This window comes from Thamnophis elegans, chromosome 12 (genome assembly GCF_009769535.1).
Source record: "Thamnophis elegans isolate rThaEle1 chromosome 12, rThaEle1.pri, whole genome shotgun sequence".
Lineage (NCBI taxonomy): Eukaryota > Metazoa > Chordata > Lepidosauria > Squamata > Colubridae > Thamnophis > Thamnophis elegans.
Window position 1 is genome coordinate 56,126,948 of NC_045552.1, and position 23,096 is coordinate 56,150,043.

Sequence of the window (23,096 nt, forward strand, 5' to 3'; positions counted from 1 at the left end):
ATTTTGAGTAGTTCGAAGAACCAGTAGCAGAAATTTTGAGTAGTTCGGAGAACCAGTAGCAGAAATTTTGAGTAGTTTGGAGAACCGGGCAAATGCCACCTCTGGCTGGCAGCAGAGTGGGTTGGGAATGGGGATTTTGCAGTATCCTTCCCCTGCCACGCCCACCTAGCCACACCCACAGAACCAGTAGTAAAAAATATATATCTGAATTTCACCACTGGGCAGGAGATCCTCCCGGGGAGGCTGCCTGGAACGTTATGACAACCGGATCTTTTATATCTACCTTCCTGGAAGAGATTAACTCAAGTGTGCAGAGGTGCCTGCCTAGTGAAGAGCCCATGATCATGGGAATAAATACGGGCAGAAGCATCTATACAGGCCCTGTTCAAAGGAATCAAGGTGGAAGCCTCAACAGCATGATCCAAGCTTCCATTCTCATGGAGGTTATCTTGGACTTTTCTGACAAGCCTGAGCACTGAGATTTCTAATGTGGGTGACTCTCCTGTACCGAGTTCCCCAAGAGGAACCTTGCAGCTTACAACCTGGTGTAGAGCATCTCTTCCTTCTATGGATGGGAAAAGGCGTTGCACTTTTTGGCTAAGGAGAAAAAGGGGAAAAGGACCATCTAAACAGGTATCCTAATGTCAGCACCGAGAGCCGCGCATGGGACGAGACTCTCTCTTGAGAGATTCCAATGGCATCCCATCTCTGAACATGGACATTCCTTCTGGCTGTTGTGAGAATCCGCTTCTTACCTATCTGTTCTGACCCTCCTCGTCCCACACCAAAACACTCCGAGCCAGAGATAAGTTACGGCATTTAATTAACAGACAGACAGGTCCTTGGCAGCAAACCGGCACAGACAAGCTTGGGCAGCAATCCAGCATAGATAAGCCGTGGCAGCAATTCAGCCTGCCAAGCTCACAATAATGTTCTCCGACATTAGTTCCTGCGTTGACTTCTGCAAGAGGGGCATGTGCAAAAGCAGTCCTTTTATAGTCTGGAGAGGAGCCTAATTACCACCAGCTGAGTGCAATCACCTCCTTTACTTGCGCAACTGTTCCTGACGCCTATAGCTCTTTGGTGCTGGGCACCCAGGAATAACTCACTGCTGACGTCGGGATCACACTCCCTTGTCTCCTCCCCACTGGTTCAAGGCTCAGGTGCCTCCTGGTGGCCAACCAGCCTCTCTGCGCCCTGCTCGGAGTCAGAACCCTGTCCAGGGTCCTCCACATCCTCCACATCCTCCAGAGCAGACTCATAGGGCCCCTCGCTGTCTGAGTCTGGGGGCAGCTCCAACGGCTCCTGTTGGGCCACAACAGTATCCTATACCCCAGCCACCCTCTCGTTCCCCAAATGGCAAGGGGACTGGCAGAAACAGTGCTTGAGCCCCTGGCATGACGGGAGAAAGGAAAAATATCGACCAAGGCTTGCTCGAGGCAGAGAGGGGAAAATGGAACAGCAATCGAGAACAATTGAAATAAGCCAGCCATAATTTAGAGAAGGGCATCTCTGCGTTTGGTTTTTTTTTTTTCCCTCTCCAAAAGAAAGAATGGATTTCAGGAATCGGACGATTTAGAAACCTTTCAGCAGGAAGGGCTGCCTTCTTTTTTTTATAATTATGGTCACAACTCGCTCCCCCAGAAATCTCCAGCATTTCTCTGCAATTCCTCCTGTGCATTTTTAAGGATTACTGTCGGTTCAATTATCTTAATTGCATGGCTGGGCTCGATGTAACACGATCTGCTCGGAGATGGCGGGTTACAACATCCTAATTGCCAGGAGTTTTTTTCCCCTCTGATACACAGATTCGTCTTCCCTTTTTCTCATTAGCCAGAAAGTGCAACGCCTTTTCCCGTCCACCGAAGGAAGAGATGTGCTCTACACCAAGTTGTAAGTATACACCCAGTTCTTCCCCCCCCCCCCCCAGTGAAAAGAGCCAGCAGGCAAAGCAACCCCAAATCTAACAGGAGACAAAGGAAAATCCCTGCTGTTTTCTTGGAGGTGAACTGGATCAGTTCTGCTTCGTGAGCTGAGCTAATTTGTTTTCACGTCCAAAACCCAACATGTTCAGGTCTATTACAAAAAGCGACAACACCCCCCCCCCCCCAGTTCAGTCATTGTGTTGGCTGCATCCCAAACACAGGAGTCAAACTGATTTGCCACGCAAAATATTCAGCTACTGAACAAATGTCGCTGAAAAGCAATGTAAACACGTTGCTCTTGAAATCCAAGGTATTTGTGTGGCTGCTGAAGCTCACAGCTTTCAAGGACAGAGCAGAACAAAAGAAAACAGGGGAAAATATTTTCTGAATAGGTATTCAGAAACCTTTAAGCAGCAGCAATTTGACCCAATATTGCTGAAGAATCAGGGAATCGGCCATGAAATGCCCACTTGAGAAAGCAAAGGACTTTCCAAATCCTTCACCACGGAGACAATTAATGGTCACGCCATCCCAGAGAGGAAATATCTCTTAGTCCAATTAATGCCCACATCTATTGGGGAGTTTTCCCCCCCCTTCCCATAAAGGCCCATGGTGAAGCTATAAGTCAGGGGTCAGCAACCTGCGGCTCTGGAGCTGCATGTGGTTCTCTCATCCCTCTGCTGCGGCTCCCTGTCACCAGTTGGATCCACAATTGATAGGACTTTCGGTTAGGACAGGTAGAGGAAAAAGGATGCCGCATTAGGAGGAGACTCTATGGTGGGGGAACCAGACTTCCGGTCGGCAGAGGAAAAAGGATGCCATGCTAGGAGGAGACTCTATGGTGGGGGAACCGGACTTCCGGTTGGCAGAGGAAAAAGGACACCACACTAGGAGACTCTATGGTGGGCGAACCGGATTTCCGGTTGACAGGGGAAAAAGGACGCCGCGCTAGGAGGAGACTCTATGGTGGGCGAACCGGACTTCCGGTCAGCAGAGGAAAAAGGACGCCATGTTAGGAGGAGACTCTATGGTGGGGGAACCGGACTTCCAGTTAGCTGCAGAATTGAATGGGGAGGGAGGGGGGCTTCGGGTTAGGACCTTTGTGGCTTTTTGAGTGTTTAAAGTTGCCGACCCCCCGCTACAGGTCAACATACCCTCTGCATCTCAAAACCTGATAAGGCAGTAAGACACCAAACCTCCGACGCTCCTCGCAACAATGGAGAACCAAAAATAAGCGAAGCCGTCATTCTGTGAAACGGCAACTGGTCTTAGAATCAGAGTTCAACTCTCCTTCGCTTTACGGGCCAGCAATGGCTGTAAATCCAAGGACAGGCGGTAAATTTATTTCTTTTTCCATCAGCGCTGTGAAGGATTGCTAAATGAGTCCGTCGCTAAAAGAGGACTACTACCCACGTTCTGTTTCTCCAATAAACGAACTCCCTTCTGGACCGGGGGAGTCAAGAAGGCACTTCACACACATATCGGTGTCACGATTCCTCCTCCACCTTTGCATTCTTGGATCAAGATGGCAAGAAATGCACCAAGGCCAGCCTAAAAAGTCAGCAGGGCCATTTCTGGGCTTATCCAACTTAAAGCTCCGTTTTTCTTTCTTTCTTTCTGCGGTTGCCAGGTATTTTTTTAGGAGAAGGATTGGGGTGAAGCGCGAGGAGAAGAAGCTGCGTTTCCAGCTAAATTTGGTACCGAGTAACAAGGTGATAGAACACATGTAGGCCGATAGCAAAGGCAACCATCACTCACAAAAGAAGAGCTGGGACGAAAACTCCTCCTTGGAGGATATTCTACTCTAGCTTTCCTTTCTGCAAGGCGATGGCCGATATGCCAAGGTCCCTGCAGCCCCCTTTCTGGGGATGGGGGGGCCTGAAGAAGCGGAAGAGGAACGGACTTCCAGCCCGCTTCCTTTCTTCCCAGGTGGAACTGTGGGCTCGCTTCAATTTTACTTCCCTTCTCGCCAGGATTGGTGGGTAGCAGCCTGTTGCTAAAATAAAGGGGCTGCATTTTGAAAATAGATGCATTTTTTTTTTTAACCCAACAGTCAAAAGTTGGCTGGACAAATCAAGGGGAATTTAGGAGGGCCCCTTTTGCCAAAACAGTATTCGCTAGCAGATGCTGGCCACTGCAGTTTTTGGCGATTGTGAGAGTCCATGCAAAAACTTCCGTTTTATTTGTTTCCTGCCTTTTTAAATTATTTTTACATATCCAACACACCTTCCCTCCTCCTATTTTCCCCCACAACAACCCTGTGAAGTGGCTTGGGCTGAGAGGGAGGGACTGGCCCAAAGTCACCCGAGCAAGCTTTCATGCCTAAGGCAGGACTCGAACTCACCATCACCTCCTGTTGACTGGAGCTAAGTCACCCAGCCAGCTTTCCTGCCTAGAACTCCCAGGCTCCTGGTGATCGGCCCAACGCCACCCAGATGGCTTTTATGGGGAAAGCAGGTCTAGAACTCCCAGTCTCCTGGTGATCGGCCCAACGCCACCCAGACGGCTTTTATGGGGAAAGCAGGTCTAGAACTCCCAGTCTCCTGGTGATCGGCCCAACGCCACCCAGACGGCTTTCATGGGGAAAGCAGGTCTAGAACTCCCAGTCTCCTGGTGACCGGCCCAACGCCATCCAGATGGCTTTTATGGGGGAAAGCAGGACTAGAACTCCCAGTCTCCTGGTGATCGGCCCAATGCCACCCACATGGCTTTTATTGGGAAAGCAGGTCTAGAACTCCCAGTCTCCTGGTGATCGGCCCAACGCCACCCAGATGGCTTTCATGGCGAAAGCAGGTCTAGAACTCCCAGTCTCCTGGTGATTGGTTCAAAAGTCACCCACATGGCTTTCATGGCTAAGATGGGACTAGAACTCACTGTCTCCTGTTTTTCCAGCTTCATGTTTGCACTGGCTGCTGTCCAAGCCCTTTGCTCCTTCCTTGTCCTTGTGGAGAATAAAAATTGATTTGCACAAATACACAACACGCATTGTTCACCTCTGAAGCACCCAGAGTTGGGAGAACTGAAATGAGCCACCAGGAAAGGTATATTTTAAAAACACACACACAACATTTTGCTTTCCAGAGTACCTCAGCAAAACAGGTGCGTTTAGCCCATCCTTACCTTCAGGGAATCAAAGCAGGCGATGACGCGTCCGTTTTCCACGTGGCAGCTCCGGGAAGGGTGGGCAAACTTGCACTCGGTGTCGGAACGAGAGCAGGTTCCTCGCTGAAACTCCCGACAGACTTCCAGCGTCAGCCATTTCGTGTCGCGGACCAAGGAAACGTTGAGCGCCATGTTTTTTTTAAAAAATGTCCCCAAAAGGGGCTAAAAAGGAGAGGAAAAGGGGGAACACAATGTTCTTCGTGCGAATACTAGTGATTTCTTTTGAAGAAAGGGTGAAAGTGTGTCTGTGTCTGTGTGTATGTGTGTTGGGGGGGTTGTATTTCTTTATCAAAAGGAAATTCAAGTTAAAAATGTGAAGAAATAACTTTTGTTGCTTTGGTAAAATTTCAATTCGTCAGCACTTAGGTTTCATCGAAGTCAAATGATGCTTGTCGAAAAGAAAAGGTTAAACTTTTAGCCAATCATAAAATAGAAATCTCGTCAGAATTAACTAAAAAAATCAAATTAGAGGCCAGCTCCTAAAAGTGCAATTGTCAAAGTTAAAATAGAAATGTTATATATTTATATATGTCTTTATATATATGTATATATGTATGTATATATATATTTATGTATATATATATATATAGGTAAATGTTTTGTGCCACTGCCAAAATTATTTCAAAACAACTCGCATTCCTCTGTTACCGCGTCCTCACAGGTTTCTGTGCTCTCGAGTTATGGGTTTCCTCTACTCTCACGCAAAACCAGTTCAAGAAAATGCAACGTGCAGGCCGAGGGGAGCGGTTTTACTCCTTGGCAGAAAAGAAACCTTTAGCAAGTTTCTATCCTTTCGTCCTGTGCCTGGAACATTTACAAAAAGCTGCAAGCGTTAACACCACCGGTGGAAGAAATGTCTCTTTTTTTTGTTTTCGTTTTCTATTTCCTTCGGTTTGTTTTGCGTTTTGGCCTTTCTTCTTCCTTGCTTTTTTCCGTACAGGCTCGAGTTTGTTACATAGTTGGGAAGAAGAAGAAAAAGAAGAAGAAGAAGAAGAAGAAGGGGGTACAAAGATGACCGAGTGGAAAAGACAAGGGATGGCGATTGAACGGCTGGCTGAGATGTCCCAGGCGCACCGAGCAGCGACGGGAAGGGGCTGCTTTCCAAAGAAGGGGGCAGGCGGAAGGGCTCGAAGGCGGCTGTGGGTGGTGGGCGCTCTCGATCCCCTCCGGAGTGCAGGTGAGGCAAAGCCCAAGTCGGGGGTCGAAGCAGCTGTAGCGATGCCAGTTTCAAGGAAGGCACTTTTCAGCGACCTGCGGGGGGGGGGGGGGGGGAGGAGAAGAAAAATCAGCTCAGCCAGGAGGGAGCCTCACGTGTCCAGATCCCACCCAGAGGACAAACCCCCCTGGACAAGCCTCTGCATCACGAATATGGCAGGAAACTGAAACCTGCCAATGTCTGATGATTATCAGTCTTTTTCTTTTTTTTGCAAAAAAAAGAGGGGGCGGGGGAAGAGAGAGAAGGGCATTTCCTAGCAGAAGCTGCACATGGTTAGGAGGAAGCAGCCAATTGCAGTTCTCCTTGCAACCCGATGTCTGGGCAGAGACCCAATAGAGGACCTTGTTCCATATTTATCTCATCCTGGCACACATTGGCTCGCATTTCCCCAGCTGGTTCATGCTCGCCTCCCCCTCCCTCCGTGCCACTGCATGCAAAATGCCTCCGGCAGCTGACCCGATGGACAGTCAGCCCCACCCCCACCCCCACCCCCACCCGGGGCCAATGCACCCGCAAGGAGCCTGCAGGCTGCCCGGCCCCCCACCCAAATATGCTCCTGGCATGCAGAAGGGTTGCTATCCCCAGGGCTTTTCCTGGGCCCCACGGACCCGCTGCAAACGCCTCCCCTCCCTGTCACCCACCACATCCAAGCCCATAATACAGAGGTGGTGGTGGTGCGGTGGGGGGGAATGGGCACAGATTGGAGCTGGGCAAAAAAATAATAATAATGGGTGGGGAAGCTGTGACGCCACTGAAGACAAAGGAAAAGGCAAGTGCCCTTTGGGGATGGGGAGGGGGTGGGTGGGGGAAGCTGCTGCCGGCTTCTGCAACCTTGGTTGTTGACGGAGAGCCTGGGCATAAAGCCTCTGATAGCCACTATGCCAGCTGCCCTCTTATTTCCCATTTAACGCCTTCCCGCTGAAGCCGAGGCAAAGTTTCGAGAGAAGTAACAAGCTCTTTCCTTCATCAAATGGCATTCCCCCCTCCATCTCCCCCTTGCCCCCCTCCGCCACTTTCCTGGAAAAACCAGCACAATGGCAGGCTGGAATTTCAGCCGTGTCCAGCCTAACTCTTGGAACAGCTGGATTTTTGCAGCAGCCATCCCTCCTCCAGCTGTGGGTATTCCCCACCCCACCCCCACGCAACCATGAATTCGGGTTCTTCTCTCAACGCAACTTAAGACAACTTTGGGGAGCAGAAACAACATTGTTTCTGGGCGATTCTTATCCCCAAGCAGAGGACGACTGCAGGGAAGCCTGGCTGAAGGGTCCCAAGGACCAATCTCTCTCTCCCCCAGGCTTGAATAGCACCATCCCGATGTGCAGAACTCCCCGATCCCACCTGTACATCCGCTACTATTCCTCGCCAAAGGCCTCCGGTAGGCCCATCAACACAACCAGCAAGAACAGCACTTTCTCTGCCTTTGGTTCTCGGCATCTGACAGCCACAGCTTGACCTGGGTCCAAATTATGACCAACTTAACAGGAGCCACGGTGGACTTGGCCAAAGGGGAGACTTTGGGGTTTGGGGGGTGTCTTTCCCCTCCTCTGGGAAGGAGGGAACCGTCAGCACAGCCCACCCTTGGAGATTCCTTTTGGAATCTGACGAAGAATCGCTGGAGCAATTTTAGAAGGCCGAGATGTTTACATGGTTGGAGAAGCGGAGCAGAAGACGGAGAGGTGTACCCCGAGTATCCTATTCGGTGCTCTGGAGCCCTAGTTTCTCCCAGATCCTCCGGGGACCTCAGGACGGTGAGAAGCCAAAACAAAACTGGACTGCAGCCGGAAAGCTCAGTGACGGTGCCAGTCAGATGCTCATCGGTGCTGACAGCGATGCCCACCAAGACAGCCCCGAGACCTCCAATGCCTTCTCGAGTGCTCCGCTGCCACCGGAGTTTCCAATTGGTCAAAGGCTTATCTGCCCCCCTCCAACAGCCACCATGGATGCTGACTTTCCCACAGGCTTGCTGTGATGAGACGGTGAGAACCTTTGAAAAGTGCCGATTTAGCCAGAGGACGTAACCTATCGGGTGCACCTCGATTTGGACCAAATGCTGCTAATTGTCTGGCCTATCCTACACTCTGCAGCCTTTTCCTCGCCTGGGCTCATGGCAGCCACCTGAGGATGGGGACTGGATGAGTCCACAGAGGCAGGGATCCGTCTCGGTGGGATGATGGAGTGATGTCACCAGCCTCAAAGAAGGTAGACGCCTTTTGAAGAACTCCTCACCTGATGCAGAGGACCAGTTGCTAATTACTGCCCGGTCCTAAACACTCCCATTTTGGGATGGCGAGGGGGGGGGGGGGAGAGAAGACGAGTCTATGCACCTGGACAACGCTCGTGAAGGGGTGAGGTTATCCTGGGCCACCTTTTCGGTCTAGGTTTAGGCCCGGTTTGGAGAGAGACTCAGGCATAGTCAACCACCTGACGGATGTTCTCTTGTGGAAGAGGGACTTCTAACGCACCATTCATCACCTCGAATGTTCTGGCACGACTCCTTTCCATCCCGTACACGAGGAGAGGGGTGGCGAGTTGGGGAGAAAGTGGGCGCGGCACGGCAAACAAGCCACAACAGGCTGCCGTACGGGTTGGAATGAGGTGGAATTCCTCTAGGAATCACGCCCATTTAGAGTAAAGCAAGAACTGGGCAGCTTCTGACTTGAGAGGCGGCGTCTCTGCTGAATCGGGACCCATGGTTGAAGGTCCCTTCCCAAGCCTTCGACAGACCACCGGGCCCCTTCGTAACTCCTAGGATTCCCAGCTAGCGACTTCAGCTCAGGACGATGGATGCCGCCACTTCAATTCATCCAGAGGGACCTCAAGCCAAGGACGTTAGCTCTAGGGGGCTTGCTGCTAAAACTAAAACCCATTGGGCATGAATTGCCTAGGCCTGGGGTCACGTCTCTGATTACCTTCCGAAAACCTTTGCTTTTTCAGCTGATATCTGGCCTGCATGATATCCTCCGTCTTTGTGCATCTGGAGGCCGATACTTGGGCAGCCACAACGGGCCACTTAAAGAGACCGAAGGGGAGGGGGCTCTAAGCCAGTGTTTCTCAACCTTGGCGACTTTGGAGTCCTGGGGACTTCAACTCCCAGAATCCCCCAGCCAGCACAGCTTTCACAGAGTTGAAGTCCACAGGACTTAAAGTCGCCAAGGTTGAGAAACACTACTCTATAAGCAAAGACAAGTCCTGAATTAACCAAGCGGTAATGGAAATATGAGGGAGGGAGAAACACCCCTTCAAAGGGCCCAATAAACCCTAAATATGTTGGGTAGCCACGCCATGATGGGACACCATGGTGACCAGCCGGTTAGTAAACCTGTAAGTAATGGAGATGACGTCAGGATCTCAACACGGGCTGTGCTGCATGCCACCCAATTCACATGATGGTAAAAGAGGGAGGGAGGCGCCACCCAATTCACATGATGGTAAAAGAGGGAGGGAGGCGCCACCCAATTCACATGATGGTAAAAGAGGGAGGGAGGCGCATTCGGACTTGCAAGTTTCTAGTACACTTGTTCTAGATCTAGAGCCCTCTACGACTTACCAGGGTTCACTGAGTGACCTTTCAAAGCTATAACGGTGACTGATGACCGCTTTTCATGGACACAGGATTGAAATTCAGGCGCCTGGCAACTGACTCCTATCTATGACGATTGCCAAAGCCTGTGTGTGTGTGTGGGGGGGGGTGTCACGATTCCCCACCTTTTGCGACCTTCTGACAAGCGAAGTCGATGGGGAAGCCAGGTACATTTAATGACCGTGTGACCAATTTAATGACGGCAGTGATTCACTTAACAGATGTTGGAAGAAAGTGTCGGGAAATGGAGCAAAATTCACTCAACAGATGTCTTCCCTGAGCCACAGAAATTTTGGCTCTTCGTGGTCCGGGCTACCTTATCTGGCTGACAACAATTTTGGAAGATGTGCTTCCTTTTCCTTATTAAGATAAAAAATGTGCATTCGTGGGAGGGGCCGTCTGACTCTGTTTTCATAAATCACTTTTTTAGCCGGGCTCAAGACACATTTACTTGACTGTTGCCTTGGCAGCAGATTTTTCATCTGTCCTTCAAGGCCATCTCCACATTCCCTGCCTATTCCTCGCAGGACTGCCGGGAGGGGAAGGCCCGAGTTGCATCCGTTGGTGGTGCGCCGCCACCATTCGGGGGTCAACAAAGGAAGGGTAATTGAAAACAGTTAAGTGAACAATGGACACGTTGTGCCAAGTTAACCTTCCTTTCCCCCCTCTCGGTCTCAGTTTAACCTCCTACGTTTTGAGGAATCTCCCCGAGAGGGTGAAGTGCAGGAATGATGCAGGGTTTTGACCAAGCTAAACCGCTGGCACGCCGGGCAGCCCAGCAAAAGAGAGGGGCAAAGAGAGATCTCGGCGAAGCGTCTGGAGGAAATGCTAACAAGCCCCTTCTCCTCTCCTCGTTGCTAGAAAACACATTCCGGCTTCAAACCGAAGAGGCTACTCAATGATCAACACAAGGGCTTCACGAGGTGGGTAGACACACTTCGAATACTTCTCCGTGAACATCCCGTACCCAAAACACTTTAAATTACTCAACTGAAAAGGTAAAAGCTTGGCAACCGAGGAGAAAAGAAAAACACCACCGGTTGTTTGGCCTGGCCCTGCCCCAAAGAGGCCTGGGAGGGTGGGTGATTCAAAGGGTACCACAGGCATGGACAGAGCGACAGAGGGGTCAATCCTAGCGCCAGGGCCTCGCTGACAGCCTTAAGCCTCGTCCCGTCTGGATTACTGCAATGCGCTTCGCACGGAGCTGCCCTTGAAGAGCCCTCGGAAGTCACCGCTGGTCCAGAATGCAGTTTTGCTGGTTTAGGGTTAGCAGTCCGCGACTTACAACAGTTCACTTAGGGGCCGTTCGAAGTTACGACGATGGCACCTGGAAAAAGTGACTTAGGTCCGTTTTCCACACTTACGACCGTAGCAGCATTCCCCCGGGCCAGGCGGTCAAAATTCAGACGCTTGGCAACCGGATCACATTTACGACTGCCGCACCATCATCCCGGGATCCCCCTTTTTGCGACCTTCCGGCAAGCCAAGTCAACAGGGGAAGCCAGATTCACTTAACGACCATGTTCCTAACTTTTAACGACTGCAGCGATTCACTTAACAACTGTGTTCAAAAAAAGGTGGTAAAATGTGGGGAAAATCCACTGAACAAATGCCTCACTTAACAGCAAACAATTGCGATCGTTAAGTTGAGGACTTCCTGTAGTAACTGGTCTCACTGTGATTGTGGCAGTCCAGAGTTGTTTAAGACGGGCAGCCCTATAAATCTTTAAAATAAATTATTTACATTGGATTAGCCTAACAGAGGTGGAAGGGACCTTGTAAGTCATCTAGTCCAACCCCAACCCCTACGTAATTTAGATGATTTGAAATCTGGGGATCAGCTTCGTCAAATGTGCATCTGTCAAAATGCTACGACCAATGACTCTTCTTGACTTTTCACCAGTTTAAAAATTCTTGCATGTCTGGTTGCAAGATGCCATTCAGCCTGCTGTGACTTCTGCCCAACAATCGTGCCCAGCCTGGCCAAGTGTTTCGCCCATGAGGAGGAAGCCTAAGTTTTGTGGCTGGCGCAGCCACGGGCACAAACGACACCCTTCATTTCGATACAGCAGATCCCTGGCCTGTTGGTGAAGTGCTACGCAAGACACACACACACACACCGGGGAAATAAAAACCAAGCCACACAAGGCCCTGAAGCTGGTTTGTTTAGAAGCTGACCTGACTTTAATTCCAAGCCGCCGTCTGCCTTGAATGAAGCAAAACCCACAATCTGCTAGAACAAAACGAAAGGCGGGAGCCATTCCCTGCTCCCGGCTGCTTCAGAGAAAGAGCATCAATTCCCATCCGTGCATATAACCATAAATTATGGGCGAGAATTCCCAGCCTCAGATCTTTTGACCACTGGGGTAACCACCAAAATAGTCGTCGTAATTGAAAAAAATCAAAAGCTCACCCAACCCTCAAAAGTCTTGCAACACTCCCAAATCGGAGCCCCCTCCTCCCCAAATGTCACGATTTTGCAACTTTGGGCCATTGGTAATAGATGATAATTAAATGTTTTCGGATGTAGGGGTCCCCCCCACCCCAGAGGCCATCCGGAGGAGTCGTGTTTGCCCCACTGGCAGAAACAAAAGCAGCACAAGGGAGTGGTGTCCTCCTCTTCCCACAGACCTCAGCACAACTCTTAACCAAGGGAACATTTCTCCAACTCCCCCCACCACCACCACCCATCGCCCACCTAAAGGCACATTTCAAATTCTGAAGGAGATTCCTGGCCCACCAAACTTAGGAGCCTGGTGTGCTCATCATCACGACCTGGCCATTAAGAGGAAAGTAATCTGCCACTAACGTAAACAGTGAAACAATCGCAGGAAAACGGAATATCCAGCAGAACAAAAAAAAAAAAAAAACGGCCCCCATTACGACGGAAAGCTCCCAAAAAAACGAGAGCCCAGGAGCAGGCAGTCGCGAGGGCTGGAGTTTGCAAAGCCAGGGGGCGGCTGCCAACCCAAGCTTCCATCCTGCAGGAAATGCCACAATTGCGACACTTGTTTATGACCGCAGCGTTGCAGAACATTGTGAACCTCGGAAAGCCAAAAACAGTTTGGGGGGTGTGGGGAAGAGAGAAGAGACCTGGAAAGTGGGTTCCCAGCAAGGCCAGATGTTGGGCACCCCATGCCTATCCCAGCCAGGAGAAAGTTGAGCTCTGGGAATGGGCACCACCTCTTGGGAGAGGAAGAGGCGAGCTGGCACCGCCGATGCAATTCCCAGAAGGCAGGATGAACTTTTTTTAAGGCAAATCTATCTATCCAGCCCTAGGACAGAAATGTCTCATTGGAGAGCCAAAGGTTTGTTTTTCCCCCCCCCCTCTTGCAAAATAGCATTATTGCTATAAATTTAAGGCTTGCTGGATGAAGGTGGCCCATAACAATACCCCCCAAAATGTGGCCGAGGTCCTTCAGCCTCCGCCTCTCGTTCGCTTATCGCTTCCTCCCCAAAATGCAGACCTTTCCTTATCAGATGAAATCCAAACATTTGTTTTTCACGGAGCTTTCGGAAAGCCTGCTAATGACATTTTACAGGCCCATAAAAATAATGGGAAAGGGGGGGAAAAATATTTTTGAGCACTGAAAAATGCTGGAACGGAGGTTGGAAAAACGCCTTTGGGATGGGATTTCTGGCCTAGGTGCCGATGAGGGAGAAAGGGGAAGAGAAATCCGAGGATCTTTCTGCATCAACTCCTATCCTGAAGAATCTCTAGATGGGCCTTGCAATAATTCATACAATTGTTTCTGCAAGCAGTAGAATAACAGAGTTGGAAGGGACCTTAGAGATCTTCTAGTCCAACCCCCTGCTCAGGCAGGGAACCCTACACCATTTCAGACAAGTGGTTATCCAACATCTTCTTAAAAATTTCCAGTGTTGGAGCATTCACAACTTCTGGAGGCAAGTTGTTCCACTAATCCATTGTTCCCACAGTCAGGAAGTTTCTCCTGAAGTTCTGGTCTCTTAGTGTTTGAAAATTGAGTGGTCTTCCTTCCAGGAAACAGGCAATCGATCACCTGACACAACACTATATCCTGGGGCATTTTTGCCACCTATTTCGTTTGCTTTAGTTCATTTTTGTTTGTTTTTATATTTAGCTCCTGCTGCCCTTGGAGAGAACCACAGAAGTGCGTCCACCGTTCGACGACGTTTCTCTCCACAGTGACATTTACAACGTGCAAGTTTCATGCCGTAGATAAAACAAGGCAGGGTAAAAAGGGAAGAAACGTATCTGTTCCTGGGCAGTTCCTCCAGTATACACTAAACACAACTTGTTCTTACGCAACGGCTGCCTTGTGCAGCTGCCAAGGTTACAGAGACCTTGCTTCATCTGCTGCAGGAGACACACTGCACAAGTTTTGACTTGTGTGCAGGGATGTGTTTTTCCATGTGTTTTCTCCAAGCATGTAGAATTCCCACTTAGACCATGAATTTCAGTGAGCATCCTGTATCCAGAGGCGGGAAGAAGAACGGTGCGGGAAAACGGGGAGGAATCAAACCACTGGAGGAGGCCCAAGATGCAACTCAAGAGTTTGGAAGATGCTAGTTAGAGGAGTCCTTCCACCCTGTCTTCCAGCGCATGACCACTTTATATGACCCTGAAAATCTAAAATCCAGCCAATGGAAAAGGCCTGCAACTTTGCTCTTCCATCTTCCCCATCTACGTCCCACTGGGAAATCCCACCTCAAAATCCCCTTTGGTGTCTGCATAAATCAGCTTTTCCCCAAGGCCAGGAACCCAATCTTGCTAGGAAGGAACAGTAAACAGTCCCTTCCACCTTCCACCGTGCCTGTTTCCAGCCTTCCAAACTTTTAAAACTTGGCTGGAGGGCTCCCACTTCAGATAAAGCCAAAGATTAAAGTTCTTCCTTTAAGACAAAAAAACATGTTAAAAATCTTTAAAATCGGAGACAGGTTTTCTGCTTTAAAAATCTTAAATGAATTGACACTTGCTTTTTTTAAAAAAATAAAAAAATCACGAGGGCTCTTGTTCCCATCTTTTGAAAACAGCCGGATTGGGGAAGTGAGTCCCTATGGTGGCTCACCATTTCCGGAATCCTATTTTCTAAAAGGGGAACCTGGTTTTAGCTGCTTCATCATGGCTAACAAGCTCCGAAGGATCGCTCTTCCCACCTCGTAGACAAAACTTTTTCACTTCATTTTTAAAACCGCCCCCCCCCCCCCATTATGAATTTATTTGCAGAAGAACTGACTTTCAGACATTGTTAGCGGTGCCTGTTGGTCAAATTGTCCCCCAGATTTCAAAGAACATTTTAACAACCCAGTGTTTTTCATCCTTGCCAATTTTAAGGTGTGTGGATTCCCAGGATTCAACTTTTGGAAGTTGAAGTCCACACACCTTAAAGTTGCCAAGGTTGAGAAATGCTGGTTTAAACTATCTCTCCCACCCCCACCCACCCCTTCGTTCAGAAAAGACCAATTATGATTCTGCACTCAATTGGTCCTCCTTTCAAACCATCTGCCCCACATATATTTTATATTTAGTAGTTGAGTTTTGCAAATATTGTCCTTGAAAGACATACCACATCTTTTTTCTGGGGCAGAAGTGACAGAGGAATGTGGGGTGTGGTTTTCATCTACTCAGAGTCACAAAACCATGGCCCCAAAGGGAAATCTTGACATTCCTTTGCAGATCTTCTGAGCTATAAGCAAGACAAGCTAGCCATTATGGCTCTTTAACAAACTGGGATTAAACTAACTGGGTCTATCGAGCCCCGAGACCTGTTATGTGTATGGATGGATAAATGTTTGCAGAAATTAGTAAACACATTTGGACCTCACAGATGCTCCTCTCCCCCTCAAAAACCCAAAACTTGGTTATTTTATAAGACTCTCCTAATACTGAAAGCTGAAATATATTTTTTTCTACCAAGAATTATATTTTTATTCAAGCATACCTGATACATAGCTGTGATTGGGGGATGTGCCCACTGTGCATATTTTCTACTGCCCCATTCATCCAAGCCTCACGTGCAAAATTAAAAAAAAAATAATAATAATCTGAAAACGAATCCTCAAGGGTTCTTTCGCCCAGGCCTGCACCCAAGCCCATGTGATTCCACATGACTGAATACAAATTGTTCTACTCTGCGCTTTGCACAATTCCTCTCGTCAAACAGCAAGGGCGTTTCAAAGAAGGAGGGGGGGAAAAAGCAGGGGGGGGGATTTTGGGCCATAAATAGTGGGTCGACATTTTTTTTTTTTTGGCCGAATTAAAGTTGGAGGCTATCTTTTTTTTTTTTTAATAAAAAGAAAAGTTTAGTAGTAGTAAGGAACATACTGTACCCAAACGGTCAGATTTATGCTAGCTGAACAGAAGAACATTCACAGAATGGCTACATGGAAAAACACATCGACCTCATCCAAACAGACTCTGAACAGGAAATTGTGTGTGTGTGTGTGTGTGTGAGTGAGAGGGAGTGAGAGGGAGTGAGAGGGAGGGAGAGAGAAGAAATTAAGCAGCTTCACTCTTGCATGTTAGAAAACAAGTTCACCAAACCAGCATTTCCTGTCACTAGCTGCATTTGTTCCCCACGGTGGAGAGAAACTGCCGCATTTGGTGTCTGCGTGTGCATATTAATTCCTCTTTTTAATTGTCCGAATGCAGGAAAATCGCAAGAGGAATCTGGCTTAGAAAAAGGACGCAATGAATTGTTTTCCAAGCAATGACAGAAAGTTGGGGGGGGGGGGGGAGAGAGAGGAAGAAGGGACATTTGCAAACCCAGCCCCTCCCAAGACCCACAACTTCTCTGACTTTTACACACAGGGCATCTGGCCTATGGTGCTGCATCCATTCCAGGCCAGGGCTTGGCGCCCCCCGACAGGCTTCCCACTCAGGAAAAAAACCCCACGGAGGAGAGCTGAGTCGGGGGGGGGGGGGGGCGCCCTGGGAAGGCTTTCTCCGACTCACACACTTTGTGAAAAGGCCCCTCCCAGAACACCTGCCAAGTTCGAAAAGGTGCTCCTAGGCCCTCCTGGTTTTTCGGCACAGAGAAAGAAGTTTCTTCCCGTGCCAGAGCTGCCAGGGGCATTGGTGGCACACACCCAAGAAAGGAAGAAAAATAATAATGGCCCCTCCCTCTCTTTCCCAACCTGACCACCCCCCCCCGCCCCTCCCAGCAGAAGCTGCTCCTCTTCCCTGGCCTGCTTCTCCGCAAACCCTTCCGAGGGCCTCCCGCTCTTGACACAGCCCAAGGTTTCAGCTTTGGTGGTCAACTGGCGTGGGGTGGGTGGGGGTGGAAACGGGGGTGCCAAAAGCAGAACAATAAATGGCACTGGGCAAAGGGCTGCCAGATTCGGTTGGGAGGGCTGCCAAAAAAATTCCCAACTCCTTTTGCAAGGAGAGAGGGAGGGAAGCCCCCCCCCTTAGGAAAACCCGCCAGCCACCCTTTGATCCAGCGGCTGCTTGCAGAAAGCAATCCAGATCGGATTCCCATTCCCCCCGCGGCCACGCACAAGGCGCTGGGCGAGGCACTGGATCCCACACCCACGGCCCTCTGGGCGTGGAGTGACCCACTCTCGCCCCATGGCGCAAAAGCAGTTCCTTCTTCTGCCGAAGGTGAGCCGAGTAACCCCGGATTTCCCCAAGAGCTCCCTTCAGGGATGCCTTTGGTCACTGTGGCTGAGGATGCTGGGAACCGCAGTCCCAACCCACCAGGAAAAGGACCAACAGGTGTTGGAGAACGGAGATCCTAAAAAGGACCCAGCAGATCCTCACTTTTTACTCGCCATTTCTTTCCCTTCCCCGCGATGGAGGCTCCAACGGTTTGCCCAGACAAACCTTATACGGGAAGCCTGATGGGTTAGCAAAGCCTCTTTCTCAGCAGTTTCTGTCACCTGTCAGGTGTTTTAAAAACGTTGCAGGAGGACAAAAGATGAAGAGGCTGTCGGGTGAAATAATGGTAGCCAGGCAAAGAAAAGTTGACGTGGTTTGCCTATCAGAAACAGCTCCAGAGATATGTCTCTTTTTTTTTTCCATTTCTGAATCACATGCCAGGCGTTTATTTTATTTTTTTTATGTTTTTCAACATTTTTATTGAACGTTTTTCATGATTTTTATATATTTGCTATTTTTTACTGCAGCGTTGTATGCCACTCGGCATTTTTTGCGAGACAAGATGGCCATATAAGTTTGATAAATTGATCAATTGAAAGCATTGCTGCTGTTAACAGACCGAAAGAGAACAATTTGGGAGATTTGATTAATTTTCTGGATTCCAGAGACTGATTCAGAGATTCAACTAAACCAGTTTCAAATACCCCCTTTGAAGCCATCCCTAACTCATGTAGACACGAGACACAGACAGACAACCTAATTCTTTGTTTACCAAGCTGGATAAAGCCTCAAACAATGCCTGCTTTTGATAGATGATCACAATTATGCTAATAAGATGGGTCCAGAACATGACCAAAAAAAAACAAAAAAACCCCTATTAGATATAGTTTGCAATTACATCCACAGTTATTAAGCAGTCTTCTCACTTTTTTCTTGCCAATGTGAAAAGAGTGTTGAAGACAACAGTTGAATGTTTTGCTCATAATATACACAGCAAACAGCGCACAGGAATACTTCACACCTGAATGCGGAAGGGAGAACTTCTAACAGGTAACATTTTTACAAACTCTGCCCTCAGCCTTACAGAGTCACCAACCACCTGGATGTCCCTTTGGGCAGAAACTCACAGAGTAGGCGAGAGTTCACCATGGAGGCTAAGGGACTTAAAATGAACTACTATTATCAGCAGAACTTGAATATTTTGGAAGGCAGCTGATGCCAAAGCTGTTTTTTTAATTGTGGCTTTTGCTTCTCAACTTTACTTTACATATCCTGGCAAAAGACTATTCCAATACTGGTTATTCATGTGACTGTCTGGATTTAAAGTTGCAGCCCACCATATTTTTCTTTCCCCCACGGGGATGGAAATGCCTCTTCAGGTGACGCGTCTTCTGGCATAAAGGCAGATCGTTTCTCACTCAGAAAGACGGCTCGCGTCCGCTTTGAAATTTAATAAAACAATATACAAGCCAGTGGCAGGCCTGCAGATCTGGGCCTGACTTGTAAACATGTCAGAAGAATGGTGCTTTGGTTCCTAGGCACGAGACTAGGCGTGGCCTTGTCCAAAAGTGCACAGATTGGAAGGGGCTTTTTCTGTGCAGTTCTGGGTCCTTGCTCCACCTGAATCTTCTGGGTTAGGAGCCGCGTGCCGTGATAATCCCCATGCAACTTTCTCTGGATTCCGCATCAAGTAACCATCTCCCCAGAGGTAACGCAGCTATGGCCATCGGCTGTGTCCAAAGTGAAGGACGCAGGAGCCCAAGGAGAAAATCTGGCCTTCATTAGCAACTGACTGCCGCAATCTCTGGTGCTTGAGGGCTCTTCCACCCAGGGGAAATAAAACCTGGCCCCGTATCAATCAGAACGCGACTTCCTCATCAGGCCTCTTAAGAGCAGCCTAACTTGTTTTTAACTTCCCAAAGTTTCCCGGAAATACTCTGCAACCAATCACCTGTGACTTACGGGGTAACCCACCAAGTCAAGTCAGAGGGAGGGAAGGTTACGCTTCCCACCCTGGCTGACAAGTGACATTTTCAGCAGTTTCAGAGTCACCCAAGCCTCATGTTAACGACCACGTGGCCACCTGAAAATCTGCTGATCTGCCCTCTGCTTTTTTCTTTTTTTTTTGTCGAGACAAACCCAGTGGCGCACTTCCCAAAAATTTTATGTCTGATACTGAGTGTATGGAAAATTAGCCCACCCACCTCTAATGACTTCCTTTAAGATTGCACTTAATTTTACATCCAACAGGAACTGCCCTTTTCCCCAATATTCCTCCTGACGGTTTATTAAAGCAATCCGCAAGAAGACCGAATGATGTATCTATTTGTTCCAGAGAAATGTTCAACCTGAGATGCTAGGATTGTGTCTGGCCAAAAGCTGATTCTGCAACTCCCAAGGAACTTCAAATATTGCTTTTTTTTTGGGGGGGGGGGGTGTCTAAAGCCGGGTAGACGAAAGGAAGCTTGACTGCAGAATAATCCTCCCAACAACACTCAATTATTAATCACGGCTGAATGACAAGTAATTGAAAGAAAAAATCTGTGTCTGTCTTGGCAGTGCCTAGGAAAAAAAATCTGAAATGCAGGCACCCCCAATCCAAGGGTGCTGATCTCCGAGCCTTTCAGATGTGGCTGAGTACAATTACCACAATTCCAGGGGGCTTTCTATTGGGTCATAGTGGTTGGGGGAAAATCTGTTTTTCTAATGATGGCAAGGGATGCCCTCCAGCACCTCAAAATGTCCCTGTCCTGTGTGCAAAAACTGGTTTACAGATGGCTAAAGCTGAGTTATGGCAACAACCAGCTGTAAACTTCCCCCTTATCAGCGAAGGGAGACGCCTCCCCTCTGGGGCACCACCAGGCTGAGAAAAAGCTTCAGGGAAGCTCCACCTTAACGGAGAGAGATGGGAGGCTCGACTGGAAAGTTTGCCTGCTTTAAATCCTTGCGCCACAGCAACTCTTTTACATTAAAAAACACCTGGCAAGATTCGTTTCCCACGTATACATCTGGACTAGACCGTGTTGCTTCTCTGTGTCATAGAATAGATGTGGGTCTAGGCGTCATTTTGTATTCATTTTGTCATGTTTATGCAGCGTCTATTGGAGGTGGCGACCTTCTGAGAGCTCCATGCAACGAAATTTCATTTTAAAGTATGCCGATTAGCGAACATTCGAAGCAATAAAGTTATTTCAAAGCTCACCGAACAGTACTGGGGGGTGGAGGGTGGGGAGGCTCCCCAGCTCTTCCCTTGCCACAGCCACCCTGGAGGGCATCCCATCCCCGGGGCCCCATCACCGCAGTGCTGAGAAAGCACCTCTTGCCAATGCAGAGGGAGGGAGGGCAATTCAACCGGCGCCACCTCCTCCATGAAACCCTCCCCAGGAGCCCATTTTAAGCTTTGGGAAGGGGCAGGGCGGAGATGGGCCTTTTGGGGAGCTTCAATCCCCTCTACCCGTGCCCGGGGAAGGGGGGGTGCTGATCTACCCCACAAGTCCCCCCACTAGTCACCCCTTGGTCTCCACCAAAAGCATTTTGTTCTGCAGTTTGTAGGGGGGGGGGTTACGTTTTATTTGGGAGCAAAGCACCTGGCAGAAAGAGAACCACCACCCCCAGCTCCCCCAACCAAACCCAGGGAAAGACTCCCCCCTTTTTCTTCCTCCTCCATTGACCGGCACCCCCCTCCCCAAGGAACCCGCAGAAGCATGGGGGAACGGGACGAGACGGGACAACCGTGGCCGAAGCAGCCGCATCTTTCGGGCCACCTGGCTCTCTCTCCCCCCCCCTTCCCCTCTTTGAGCCCCTCCAGCTGTGTGGGGGTCCTAATCGGGGTCCCTGCGATCCTGGGAATGGAGCAGCTCCCCCTCCGCACACCCCTCTTCCTCCCGCGCGTCCTCGGGCCCTCTGAGCAGGTGCAGAGCGGCGCGCGGCCTGGCAGGGAGGGCCCCGCCCGGGGAAGCTCGCGCCGGGCCAGGCCTTCCCTCCGTCCCGCCGTGAGTCAGCAGCAACCCCGCACGTGGGCCGGACTCCCTTCTCCTTCCACACACCCCGCCCCACGAGCCCCCCTTTGTCTCCAGGCAGACCGGCGGCGGCGGCCTCTAGTGCGCATGTCTCGGGGCGCCGCGCTCGGGCCTCGCCGCCCGACAGGCCTCGGGAGAGTCCGGCCGGGAGGGAAAGGGCGGCGCGCGCGTCCCAGCGGCCTACCCGACGCCTGTCAGCGGCCGCCGCCAAGCCCCGGCCAGCGCCCTCCTCCACCTCCTCCTCGTCGCCTACCTTGCGCGGCGCTCCGCTGCTGCTGCTGCTGCTGCTGAGGCGGCTGAGGGGAGCGAGGCGGCGGCTGAGGCGGCGGCTGAGGCGGCGGCGGGGGAAGCAGCTCTCCGCGGGCCCTGGAGGCGGGCTGGGGCTGCGGCGCGCGCCTAGCATGAGGGGCTCGTGCGGGCCGCCATCTTCGGAGGAGGCGCGGCGCAGCGAGGCGAGGCAGGCCGGGCCGGGCGAGGCGAGGCGGACGGGGCGGGGGGGGGGGGGAGCCGCAGAGCCGCCCCCTCCCTCCTCCTCCTCCTCTCCTCCTCCTCCCGCCCTCCTCCCCCCGACGCGGCGGCGCCGCAGCAGCAGCAGCGAATCAGAGCGCGCCCCGCGGCCGGGCGGGGAACTCCAACGCTGGGGAGGAGGAAGGGGCGGGGCGCTCGCGCGGGAGAGAGAGAGTGGGCGGGGCGACGCCTCTGATTCATTCCCCCCCTCTTCGCCCCGCCCACTCCTCTTCCCCCCTCCTTCATTTTGCCTTCCCGGCAGGCCCCGTCGGAGAGGCTGCCATAGCAACGCCCGCCTCACCCCCCCCTTTCCTTTCACGGAGGCCTTGGCGGACCGAGGGAGGGGATAGTTTTCACGGAGTGGATTGGGCCGCCCTCCTCCTCCCCCCGTGGGTTTCATGTGGGGGGGGGGACGAACCGTCGGAGATTAAGCACGAAAGAAGCCCCCCCCCCAAAAAAAGCACTTTCTCCACACGCCGAAGCGCGTCGAGAGCGGCGTTGCTAAGCAACCTCGCTTGGAGACGCGCCTGCGCACGAGCCAAAGAGCGCCGGGGGGGGAGGGCGTTGCGTCATTCTGACGTCATCGTGGCTAGGGAACGGACGCCCCGACTTCGGCATTCAGCGGACGCCTTTGGGGAGGGAGGGAGGGAGGATGGTGGGCGGAACCCGGGCCTTTCTTGCCCCGCCCATCGTTTCCCACCCGCCCCGCCCCTTAAGGGGAGCCCGAGGCCCCTCCTTGCCCCAGAAGAAGGGAAGAGGGGAGGGTAGCCCACCTCCTCCCTGCAGGAGGGGTATCAGTGCCCATCCAGACGTGTCTCTGAGGGTCAATCACGTGTCTGGTGCAAGCCAGCTTTCCTTCTGTCTCCGCTTCTATAGGGCTGGAATAGTAATTCCAATTGCTCCCCCCAACTGCCCCCCCAAAACATCTGGAAGTCGCCTCTGTGCAGAACACATCCAGATGTTTATGTGATGCCCTCCCTCTTCTCCCTCCCCGCTGATAGAAAAGGCCCCTTTCAAGTCACTGATTAGGCCTGAAATGGGAGTTGGAGGGGCTTCCTCCTGCTTGGGGGGGGTGAGGAGGGGTGTTGGACCAGTGGTGGGT

At 50.8% G+C, this 23,096-nt stretch overlaps 1 protein-coding gene across 3 annotated transcripts in view; it reads right to left on the reverse strand.

The window, feature by feature from the left end:
• Positions 1 to 21,982, reverse strand: part of LOC116515419 (muscleblind-like protein 3) — a 60,088-nt gene extending 38,106 nt beyond the window's left edge. For all 3 annotated transcript variants that reach the window (XM_032227441.1, XM_032227442.1, XM_032227440.1), the window contains exons 1-2: positions 21,741 to 21,982; positions 5,046 to 6,338 (exon numbers count right to left, since the gene is read on the reverse strand). In XM_032227441.1, coding sequence (XP_032083332.1) covers positions 5,046 to 5,219 — 174 coding nt within the window. In that variant the 5' untranslated portion in view covers positions 5,220 to 6,338; positions 21,741 to 21,982. The remainder of the gene's footprint in view (positions 1 to 5,045; positions 6,339 to 21,740) is intronic.
• Between the last annotated feature and the right edge of the window lie 1,114 nt (positions 21,983 to 23,096).